This window comes from Manis javanica, chromosome 1, assembly GCF_040802235.1.
Source record: "Manis javanica isolate MJ-LG chromosome 1, MJ_LKY, whole genome shotgun sequence".
NCBI classification, from domain to species: Eukaryota; Metazoa; Chordata; class Mammalia; order Pholidota; family Manidae; genus Manis; species Manis javanica.
The window spans coordinates 183993529-184006338 of NC_133156.1; the positions used below are offsets into that span (position 1 = coordinate 183993529).

At 33.8% G+C, this 12810-nt stretch overlaps 1 protein-coding gene across 3 annotated transcripts in view; it reads right to left on the minus strand.

The window, feature by feature from the left end:
- GMCL1 (germ cell-less 1, spermatogenesis associated) overlaps positions 1-12810 on the minus strand; it is a 51933-nt gene that overhangs the window by 26345 nt on the left and 12778 nt on the right. For 2 of the 3 annotated variants that reach the window (XM_073212002.1, XM_073211992.1), the window contains exons 6-9: positions 12393-12458; positions 10576-10660; positions 8973-9063; positions 5199-5336 (exon numbers count right to left, since the gene is read on the minus strand). In XM_073212002.1, the coding sequence (XP_073068103.1) occupies positions 5199-5336; positions 8973-9063; positions 10576-10660; positions 12393-12458 (380 nt within the window). The remainder of the gene's footprint in view (positions 1-5198; positions 5337-8972; positions 9064-10575; positions 10661-12392; positions 12459-12810) is intronic. The other variant, XM_073211996.1, reaches the window with a different exon arrangement.

The window sequence follows — 12810 nt, forward strand, 5'->3', positions numbered from 1 at the left end:
GAGAAGTTTGACTAAAAGATAACTCATGTATGACCTAAAAATCTAGTTCCAACAGATGACAAATTTACTGTACTGAATAACCCAAGTCTATTTTCTGAATAAAATCAGTTATGTGGATTTAAAGCACATAACTTCATTTAAAGCAACTCTTCATTTAAAGCAACTTATTTTCATAAAACTCATACTGTTTTTATCATCTCCCTTCAATTTACAAAACAATTAGGTTTCCCCATTACTCCTACAACAGTAATCCCTGATATAAAAAGTTATAATACCACCTATTTTCTCACCCATAATGCAAAATAAGGGACAATATATCTATTTCATTATTTTGTTATCAAAAGCCAAAAAATTAAGCATACTCAAAAGAATGGTGATTCAAAGTTATTGCTCAAGTTTCTATAATTGGATGTTAAGTGTTTAAGAGATTAAAGATATAAGAGATTAAACATCATGGAATTCTTTAAGTAACCAGTAAAATATAGTGAAAATATGGGCTTTAGAACAAGAAAGACTTGGGGTTGAAGAGCTCTGCTTCTCACTAGCTGTTATGACAGGATAGTCATGCTGTACCTCACCTATATGGAGACAAATGCCTTGATAAACATAAAAGATTATGTTACAAAATAAACAAATGCATAATCTGACATTTATAAGACACTGGGACACTGTGAAGAATCTGCACGTTAGAGTAGGCAGTTAGACATAAGCAGGAGAGAGACACCAGCCCATCACCAAGGAAGACTCCTCCCTGACCAACCCCTAGGCCCTCCATAGCTCCCAATTCCATGTTAAGGATGCCTATTGTGAAGAAGCCCAGGACCAAAGGGGCTTCCCTGATTACAGGGCATGTGCAAGGTCCAAAGACCTTGTCCAAGGGTAACCCCACCTCATTAAAAATAATATCTAAATCTAATTAACACTGTGGTGTTGGCTCCACTGTGGGCTTCGCTTAGGTACTTATGGGTAAGGTGCCTAAGCACTGAGGAAAAGGTTATGTAACCTAGAGCTGTCAATCAACCTGTCAATCAAATGACAGAAGATGCAGAGGCAGGACTTCCTACCATCTTAAGAAAAAAAAAAGCCAACCTAACCCTAATAGCAGGGCTACTTCCAGTTTCCAGAGCCCACTCTCCTGCCTCTAGAGTGTACTTTTCACTTTTACTCAATATAATCCTTTGCTGCTTTTGCTTGCTATCTCGTGTCTCAACTGAATTCTTTCCCTCAAGAAGAAAAGAAGACACAACACATTCCACCAGTAACATACATATTTATTTACTTTACCCCTTTTAAATTCTTAGGTTAGGAGCTAGAATCCAAACTTACCTGAGAAATAAATGCACTATGTAAGTTAGTATGTTTTAGAAAACAATTTCAGGCCAATTGAGTGCCTATTACTTGTCCAACGCTGTTCTATGTATGGGAGGAAAAAAGATGAAAAACATATGGCCCTCACAGTCCAACAGGGACACAGATACATTCTGAACTAAAGTGATCTAGCAAGAGATGATAATATCTTAGAAAGGGAATGTCTTGGGCAAAGGAAAGGAGTACTTTTGAGAATTATCTATGAAAAAAAGCTACAGGACTTGGTGAATGGATGTGGAGGAAAGAGTTTAGGAGGAGCGTAGGATGACTTCCAGGATTTGGCCTTTTTTGTAAGGTTGTTTGTTAATACTATCAATGACTGATACTGAGAAGACAGGGAAAAAAGGCAGGAAGGGATTGGGGCTGCAGAGGAAAGTTAATTACTGTTTTAGACAGATGAAATGAAACAACTTATAGAGGGCTAGTCAGCTGGATATCCAAGTATGGAACTCATGGAAGGGGCCAGAACTTGAATCTTTTAATAAGTAATGTGAACAAAGGAGATCACTCTGGTGCATTGTGTGAAAATAATGAAAGAAATCAATGGGCAAAGGCACCCTCTGGAAGTTAAGAGGCAGACAGAGTAAGAGAATCTTAAGAAAGAAAATGAGAAGAAATGATCAGATAGGAAAAGAATCAGGAAAGTATAGCATTTCTAAACAAAGGTAGTACAGTAGAGAATTACAAGAAAAAACTAACAAACTATGACATACAAAATGCTAGAGAAGTTAGAATAAGGCCAAATGAGGCCACTAGATTTTGCAAACAGGACAATCCTAACTTCTGCAGGAAAGTTTCAGTGAGATAGTGGGGGCAAAAGACAGACTGCAGTAGGTTGAGAAATGACAGAAAGGAATGGAGAGAGAGACAGAATCTGTAGACTACTCTGAAGAAGTGGCTTAGAAGGGAGAGAACAGTTGCTGTAGGAGGGATTCTGGGTCAAGGGAGGGTTCTTTGATAAGAGACATTTGACCATATTTTAAAGGCTAAGGGAGAATAAAAGGTGGGGAAAAGTTGAAGACACAGATTAAATGATAAAAGTCCAGAACAAACAGGAACTGATAGGACTATGAACACAAGAGAAGGCTGGCTTGAACAGGGATGAAGTACCTTAACTGTTGGGAGAGGAGAGGATGAACAGACAGGTGAGGAAGACTAGGAATTTGAACAAACTATTGCCTGATTGCCTCAAGTTTATATAAAAAAAAGGAGAGTTCCCATACTGACAGAGGTTATTGCACAGGAAGCTTGGGCAGAGTGGCAAGGGTTTGATGTGACTGCTGAAATGAATGAAAAAGAAGAGTGCCCAAGTGAAAGTTATAGTATAAAGAGTCCCAAGATCCAAGCTTAGTGCTAAGATGTGACTTTGCAGTGGCACCAATGCAAAAGTTGTAGAATATTCTACAGCAGTACTCAGCATTGAGTGAGGCATTTAGGAACAAGAAGGGTTTAATTTAGCTTCAGGATTTTGCCAAGCAGAGGAAAAGAACTGAAAGCAGTTGTCATGAAAGAGTGACTTGGATGATCTATCATGAAACCCAGGCCTGAAGAAGGCAGGCGAGGTTTGAAAGACTGACAAAAAATGGAAGGCTTAAAATGGATTAGAAATCAAGTAACAGCATAAAAGGGAATGAGGCTATGAGCCCATTATAAAGTTATATGTAGCCTGAAAACTACTGGTTGCTGAGAAATTCTGGGTTACAAGGTTCATGGTATTTCCATAGGTAGTGAGTGCCTAATGTTCAGCAAATACAAATGTTACTGGAGTTGAGGTCAAATTACAGGAGGCTAGGGTATTATATGGAATGATCAGATGGACACATTATGCAACTGAACAGGAGTGGAGACGCAGACAGGAAATCAAGTGTTTAAGTCTTAATTAATGTGGACAAATACCTAAGAGTCGGGAGAGAGAGGACAGAGGGTGAGTAGGATCATATGTGATAATGGTTTGAAAAGGGCATTTAGGTAGTGCCGTGACTTTCTGGCCTTCTAGTTCTATACTGGCAGGGTGCCTTAACTATAAGTTAAGAAAGTCCTCTGTAGGGAAAATAGTTATCTTCTGGGAAAGCGGAATAAATGGAGGGAAGAGATGGAAGATATGAGTTTATTGACCTGGTTCCAGAACACATAATAGAAAGGTTTGGGAGGAACAGCAACAAGGTAAGTGAGAGGTATCAAGGAGTGAAGTATGACGACGAGAGTACGGAATAAAATAGATTTAATGATCTGACTTAAGATAACTACAATGCTATGAAATAATGAAGTTCAACCTGCTTGATACAGTTGAATCCTAAAATACAATGCTTCTATACAAAGTCCTGATTTAATTTGGAATTCAACATATTTCTAAAATTTCTGACATTAGGATAGTCAAAATGGTTTCCAACTCCTTAGGATGCATAAGTTTGATGCCACATTTTGCCCCCTCACAAACAGCATAGCACATAATTTTAATTTATATTTGGTTTTTGAAACTAATGTTTATTTGGATATATAGAAAAACCTATTTATTCATTTATATCTTTTAGATGAGGTATTCTAAAATGAAAAAGAGCCGTCTCCTATAACTAAAAAAAACTGTATTTGTATTGTATTTATATATCTGAAAAATTTTTTTATTTTTTATTGAGAAAAAAAGGCTGAAATCTGTTCAGAAATATAGGATCTAAATTCATTTCAATTCTGTACTCAGTAAAAAGTTTCAGACTAGAAACACTTGTACTCATCTTGTATTCCAAAAATATAAAGGTTACCCACTTGCATAACAGACACACCTAAATTAAACTACTTTAGAACTTAAAAAAAGAAAAACACCTCTTTCAAAATTCATTTCTAAAGAGCCTTAGAAAGAAGTACAGTTAGAGTGCAACTGACCTTGGCCTCTAATATTACACCATTGCTAGGGCCTAGTGTATAACACAGACCAAAACTATTACAGAAATGCTATGTTATAGAGAATATAATCTTCAGAGAAATTATGGTCAAAACCCCCCACAACCACATAATTGTGTTAGACACCCCCTCATTTTGGCTCTCCAAAATTAGTACTGTAAAAACAATTTACATAAAATTAACAGAAAAGCAGTGGCTACAAACCTGCTAGTGATTTTATAAAAGTGCATTACATTCAAATATACCAAAAGTATTAGCTCTAGGCTTGCCTTCCATTCAATACCTTTCTGAGTAAGTATCCAATTTCAACAACTTAAATCTGTAAACATACTGCTTTATTAAAAAAAAAAAATGAAGTGTCAAGAATATTTTTCATACAAATTTATAACTTACTGTTTACAATTTACAAATTTTGAGTAGAAATTCTATTTTCTATTTCTTATATGCATATACAGTACTAAATTGAATCTTATATAAGCACTAAATTTAACTTAGAAAATTAAATCAGTAATTGTTTAAAAAATTATAAATTGTATTCACAAAGATCACATTTGCTTTGACACAAGGTTTAAAACTAGAATAAGTAAATTTAAGGAGTATTAATAGAAAAAGCAGTTATGCCCTTTAAATAATACTTCAAAAGTAATTTTTAAAAGTCTAGTCCAAAACAGTATACTAGTTAATCAAAGAACACCCATATTACAGAAACCTATGTAGCCATTTAAATATCCTGGAGAGTACTTAATTATATGGGAAAATACCTATAATATGTAATGTGAACACATAAAAGTATCCAGATAGTATAAAAATGGCTTTGGTATAAAAATGTAGACCTTGGGATTAAGAATAATTACTATTTATTCCTTTCTATGATATATTTCACTGTTACAATAAAAAAGATTACTTAAAATCACAATTTCATCATGTTCTCTTACCTGAAGGTACTAGAGAATCTTGTTCAATAATTCTTGCAGAGGCCAAATCACTGATAATATACTGTAACCTTAAATGTCTAAATACTGACACAAATGGTTTTCCTTGCTCAGTTTCAAGAAAGGTCATACCTTCAAGATCTATAAAAAACAGTTAAAATTAAATAGGCATTCTTTTCAAATATATTACTTTATTTCTAAATTCAGGTGTGTGGATTAAAAACTCAGGGAGATTTAGAAAAAAGCCCCAGGAAATTAACTTTGGTCCTAGTAGACCTGAGTTAAGAATTCAGTTGTACACTTTCTGGGATTTAAAGCTAATAGTGTAGCAAAGTGGGAAAGGAAGGCTTGAGAACGGTAGTTAGGATTATGGTATCTCTCCAGAATGCCCTCTCCCTGGGACTGAACACTCTGGTGGAGAGCTAGTGCCCAAACGCCTCACTCAAGTGTCTTCACAAGACATACAAGACATGGAACATCTCCTGGGATTCTTCTAACTTATGCTTTAGCTACATGTGATGAACATTAGTTAATGTAGTAGTTCTCTATTAAAATACAAAACAAGACACAAAAACATTGTAGCCAGGGATTTGTAAAAACAGGTGGTATTTAATATTAAAAGAATTCAAGTTTATGAAGTATATGAATTTTTTTCTTTTAGGGAGAATTTAAGGCTATTTCTAAACATAGTTACTGTAAGTTGCATTCCAATGTGCTTTCATCAGTGGAAAGGAAAGGTCTAGAGTTACTGCTATCAAACACAGACTTCTACCTAAGCAACAGCTGCTTTTCTATTAAACAAGGTATACCTTTGGGAGTGGACCAGCCCTGCTGCTATTACGGATAGGAGAAAAAAGTTGAGAGTTGCTATTGTAGACAATTTTGTCTCAAAATACATGATTCATGGAACACCGATTTGCTGTGAACCACAAAGGAGGTGCTGCCCACTAAAATAATTTTTATCCTGAAAACTGCAAAGAGACAGTCAAGTTAATGAAAATAATTTTCACAATTTAAAAATTTTTTTCACATATATTTTTTGTTTTCCTTTGGTGATTGCCCATAATGAAATCAAGCAAACAAGAAGGCAATAAGTTCATTTTTAAAAATTAATAGTTTACTTACTTACATAGCAGGCATATAACTGTGGATTTACATGCCTTATCTTTTAAAAATGGTAACATTAGTTCTAGTTCATATGTTGTATTAAATGTGCCCATTTCTGGGGTGTATTGAGCCATTATGTTCTTACAAGTGCTCCACCATAAGAACAAGTTATAAAAATGTAATTCTAGATTGTCTTATAAAAATCTGGAAATAATCCCAGGAAGACTTTTCTTTTAGGAAGTAGAAACATCTACTGTTTCTACTGAGTCCCTTTGTCTTTTTAGTTTCTCTATCCTCCTTATCTCTTTTAGTTTTTCTCTCTTCCTCTTTTTTTTATTAAAAAATTTCCCTCTGTAATTTTCCTAATCCCACTTTAACTGGCTCACTTAATTTTGTAAAAATTCATGGGATTAAGAGTATGTTGTAAAGATTCTAGTTGACCAAAATGTGGCCATGTTAATTTTACCAGCCAAATTCAACAATAATCCTTACATATAATTGTATACAAAAATGTTTAACTTTAATTTTTTTGTAGTCCTGATCCATATATATCTGAAAAGCCAAATAATCAGAAAACCTAATATACCGAAATATAATGGGTGAAGGGACCCTGAGTGCTATTTGTCTTATTTTCTGAATATTTCTCACCTCTATAATTTTAAAATTGTTTGAAATGATAGCTAAAATACTCATTGGAAAACAAGGGCACTGGACAGGTATTTTGCTTTATGCAATAAATGTCTCCCTGCAAAGCTATCTTTAGCTGTGTACTTTTACACTAGGGAAGCTGGATGGAGAGCCTAGAGTGGGGAAACAAGCAGTGGGCCACAGCTTTCAATTCTGGTCTCTGCCACGCAGCTACAGAATAATTTATCTCTTGATGGACTGCTATGGTTAACCCATCTGGAGCTCAAACGAGCATTTAAGTTTATGTTAACATTTACCTAACATCTACTGTTTCTACTGAGTCCCTCTGTCTTTTTAGTTTCTCTGTCCTCCTTATCTCTTTTAGTTTTTATCTCTCTCCCTCTTTTTTTATTTAAAAATTTCCCTCTGTAATTTTCCTAATCCCACTTTAACTGGCACAATGTAGCACTGAAATATAATTTAAAATACAAATTTCGTATTTTGTTCTTTAAGTAAATCAAGTTATATTTTATTGGTATGGTTCTTTATATATTCTTGGCCCATGAGCTTGATAGGAAAATAATTTATCTGGCTCTGACCTAGGAAATCTCACTACATGAAATAATTATACAAAATTTATTTAAATGATACAAAAAGCATTAAAATTTAAAATTAAGAACTTTTAATCATCAAAAGATACCTTTAAGAAAAAGTAAAAAGATAACCTATAAATTGGAAGATAAATGACAAAGTACTGGTTATCAAGAATACAGAGTGCCTATTAAGAAAAGATAAATATATTAAAATAGAAGACCTGAACAGAAGAGAAACATATGGACAATAACTACAGAAAGCCATCCGCAGTCTCTTTAAGCTTACAAGGAAATGAATATTAAGACCATAACATGAAATAGTTCAGTAACAACTAAAACAAAATGACACGATGTCCAGTGGTGTGTAGAGCTGGCTCATACTGGCTCACACGAGCTGACCATGTGCATTTCCCAACTCCCATTCAATGATGCTAGCCTGAAATCAGCCATGCTGGGAGAATTGGAACATGGAAATTTAAAAAATGCTACAAATGAGGGATTATTTTTTCAGAGAGCCAGCTTACCAGCATACCACTGTATTATGTAGGTTAAGACATATATGTGTATTGCAATAACATTATTTTTTTTAAAGCAGGGAGTAATAATCACAAAATCTAAGACAGTGGTGGAAGTAAGTCAGAGGGACACAAAAGGAGAGAGGCACATAAGTAAACTGAAGTCACTGATGTACTAGTACTTGAAGATTAGTTCATGGAGGTTGAATATTATTAAAAACAGACAAAAATGATGGCCATGCAGAGACCAAAAGTCACAGTGAACTAAGAAAATCATGAACTAAGGATTACTATTTATCCACTTCTTTGTCCATAAGGGTTATTAAGTTTTTTTTTCTCTCTTTTAGCAAAGTAAAAAATACATTGCACACTCCACCTTCATCTAGATAAGAAAGACCTTATGGCAGTTGATCTTAACCAGTTTTAGATCACTCTCCCCTGAGAATCCAAAGACAATATGGAAGTTCTACATTTCCCCCTAGCCCCAAAATGCATGTAACACACATACACATATAAAATTTTTCATCCATTTTCAAGGGTTACTGACATACTTAAGTTTGTCTATGGGCCCCCCATGTTAAGAGCTGTTGTCTGATAAGACAGGGTTTATTAGGGAAAATTCAGTGAGGTCAAACAAAAGACAAATGCAGTCGCCAACATCTGTTGGTGATAAAATGGGAAAAATAACAGTTTGGGGGAATCGAAGTACAGTGTTAGTTCAAGGAGTAGTAATTCAGTTAACACTAGGCAAGGCATTTTTCTTATCCAGCCTCAATTTTCTCAGTGTAAATGGGGGGCTGCAATAGAACTGTTAAGGTCCTCTCCAGCTCTAAAATTCTCTAGGTTTGTCTATATGTAAGTTAGGGCCTGATTTAATAAATTTCAATTAAAAACTAAAACAAGAAACAAACTCTTAATAAAAATTACAGGCATACCTTTCCTCCTCTTAGAAAACCAGACATCTGTTTCAGTCAAAAGCTGTTTTAAAGATCCATTCCAAGAAGGCACAAGTTTAAGGTACATCCACTAGGTTAAAAAAGCAAGTAAAAAAGTTACAAGATTTCATCATTTTATGATTTTACATTTTCAAATTGCTTCCACCTTAAAACATAGTATTTAAAAGTCTTAATTTCCATTACAAGCAATTGAAAAAGTACACCTATCACATGACATGTGAACAAGCTTTAAATTCATCAAGGTATTAATCATGGCCCAATAATAAGAACAGAATGAGTGTGTGATGAGGAATAAATTAATCCCTGAAAAATATTTACGGTCTCAAACACACTGTAGTCACACTATTAAAAATGTCAAGGCTTAATTTATATTACATTGGAAATCTTACACTAATTTATTCTATTCACCAATTAACTCAATTTCACTACATACTATGTGGGATTATAAAAGTAAGAAATTAAACAAGTGAAAAAGGAATTTCTTATTGTCCTATTGCTGTTGAGTGAGTATGCAGAGACTAGTTAAGGGCACTGACTTTTAAATCCAGGCCTTGATATTTAAAAGCTAGGCAAATTACCTCATTTCTCTGGGCCTTAATTTCTTCATTTGTAAAATGAGCATAATATGTCTACCTTGTAGGACATTAAAAGAATTAGTATGCAAAATATATTTTCAATAGTGCCCACCACATAGTAAGCATTTATTGTTACTGGCATACAAACAGTTGTAATAACAGTAAAGAATGAATGCTACCAGTGGCTCAGAGAGAGAAATGGGCTGTTGACCACTTCTTTAATGATTGGGTAACTCAGTTACTAAACTTCCTTAAAGAAAAATAATAATAAAATGTCATCTCATAAAAATAATTGCAATGATATAACCTAGAAGGTGTCTCATTCCAAGATTTCACAACTTGGTTAAATGCAGACTCCATTGCTGGGGACAAAAGGCTGGAGGCAAAATTATGCAGTGGGAAAAGCAACAAACCAGGACTCATAGGCCTGGGTTCTGTCTCAAGTCTGTCACTTAGTAATTGCAAGAATTCTAAGTCTGACCATCTACAGAACAAGAATGGCTGATTTGTTTCTTCAGAGAGTTGTGAAAATAAAATTATATTTATAATGTTGAAACCTTTCAAAAGAATGATGTGGAAACATCTGTCTGAAATGCAAATAAGGTCTTTAGAATAATTTCAGTTATTTTCTAGAAAAAGTATATGTGAAAATTTCATCATAAAGTCATGAATCCAACTAAAGATTAACTTAGAAAACATTTTTGAAAATCATACCAAACACTTAATATTTCTGGTTATGTAAACTACGTAACAATAACATGTTGAAAAAAATCTGGGAGAAAACAGAAATGTATTCCTAGGGTAGAAAAGCATAAGAAGAAAATTAAAATCACTCATGATACCAAGTCCCTAAACATAAAGACTTTTCAACATTTTGGCATATTTCCTTTTACTTTTCTTACACTCAAAGCCATTTCCTTATCACTGGACACTAAATGCTTCCAGTTTTTCCCTATGACATGCAATGTTGAACTTATATGCTCACATGTGTCATATTGCGTGAATACCTTTTTAAGAGCTGTGTATACATCCATCTCCACTTGCATCACAAATAAGTTAGATGAACCAATGAGCTGCTTCATGACATTTATACTAGAAAAGATAAAATAGAGGTAGTGAGTTCATATTCATGCAAAGACTAAAAGACCCTAGTGAAGCTGAAACTTTAAAGTTTTTCTATCAAAAGAAAATGTGGAATTAAAATTACATCAGTCTTCTTTCCCAGGTCAAAAAAATCTTAGAAAGCAATCAGTCTGAACACAGGGATACTTTTAATTCAGCTGGTATACTGTCAAAGGTTTTTTTGCATTGGTAGGAAAACAGAGTGTTGATCTGCTAATTAATCAAGTTAAAGCAAGGTCTCAATAAGATAACTTTCTGTATTTTCTGATAAAGTGGCAACCTTCTGCTTTTCTTTCCTCCCCATTCAATGTTTAAAAAAAAAAGACATTTATCAAAATTTATTAAAACATCTACATCTTGAAAATAACCTTTAACCTCCAGGCTTAAGAGAACTGCTTAGTCATAATATTTTTCTTACTCTTAAAGAGTGGATCAAGAAATACGTGTTAGTTTAAATTTAGAGTGGAAATGGTATCACCAGTTGTTTTTCTTTTTTTCCCTTTTTCTTTCCTTATTTAAGCCATAAAAAGCCAGAACAACATCTGGGTTTTTAAGATGACTACTACAATTTATCTTCCTTTTGAAAAAGCTCAATGATAAATTATAAAAGAGAAAATAATTCAAGTATTTCTAATGATTTTCAAACCAAACATACTGCTGAGCTTTGTTTATACCTTGACATTCCTCGGTGATTTTTTTGTAGACTAATGCTTCTCAGACTTTTCTACGAAAGTATCTCTTAAAAGCAGAAGAAAGGAAAGGACTCAGGACTCCAGGAGGTGGTCTAGTCATAAAAGTAACATTTCTATTAAGTCTTATATTTACTTGATCTTTAAAGTTCAAAGAAACTTGAATTCTCTCTATTCCATAACATACTTATATATAAAAATGTTTACACCTCTTTCCCTACCTGCCCAAATCAGTAAAACTGACATTCCAGGAAGCTAGGCATTGTTAATTTAAGTCTTTGGTTTTGTACATTTTCATCTGAATCCCATATACTCCAACTGACATTTGTACCCTTGTCTCCAAAGCACCACTGTCAAGGAAATGCAAACCTGAAAATGACTGTGAAGGTTACTGGCCTTTAGAAGTTCATTCCTGCCCTGAGTTTCTCAGTCCACCAGGACTATGTCAGCTCCCTTACTACAAACAAACCTCTGAGGGCAGAGACTATGACAATCAGCTCTTCATCCTTCACAGGACCAGGGTATCTTAATACACAGTAGACCTTCCAGGTAAGGAATGAATGAATAGTAAGAACATTTAATTCAAAAAGGCTAACTTGATTGTGGATTTAATATCATTAAGACTTAGCAAAAAGTTTAAAACAATTTTCTCAAACTTAATTTCTCAATGGTAAAACTGGTTTTTAGAAGTAAATTTTTACATACTCTAAGAGGCCAGCAAAGGTGAGGTTAACACCTGAGATTTTACTATAGTTTTATAGCAGCAATGAATGTTCCTCGGAAAATTGGCTAAGGCAGTAAACACACACATCGTTTGCAGTCAAAAAGAAATTTGAGCATTTCTTCAGTTCATGGACGTAGTCAAGATACCTTGATACCTTGAACAAGATACCTTGTTCACTTTCTCTTAAGTAATACATTTTTGTTTTATACACAAATATCTTGCATACTTAAAAAAATGAAAAACATTATTTTAGGATGAGTAATTACAAATTTATTTAAAATTCAAATACCTGAGTTCTTTAAAAAGTTCAACATTCTGGTGTGTCATCAAATTGTTTAGAAGCCATTCAAGGCACCTGAAAATAAAAAAATGGAATTATGACACTATATATCATGTATTTATGATTTACTAAGTAGTACCTACAGTTAAAATAAAAACAGAATATTAGTCTTCCTAGGACATGCTAAAATTTTTTAACAACTGGAAATTTAGTATTGTTTTTGTCAGTAGTTAATAAGGGAATATTCTCTTTATATTAATAACAGCATTTCTAATTAAGAAAACCTTATTTCATGTTTGTTAAATGGTTTATGAAAGGGTTGGTATACTTCTATTACCTTCTCTATAATTTGAATATGGATACTGCAATTCTCAAGAGTTAAAAACTGTTAACAGTATCTATTATGTCTACTACTTAGAAAAAATTG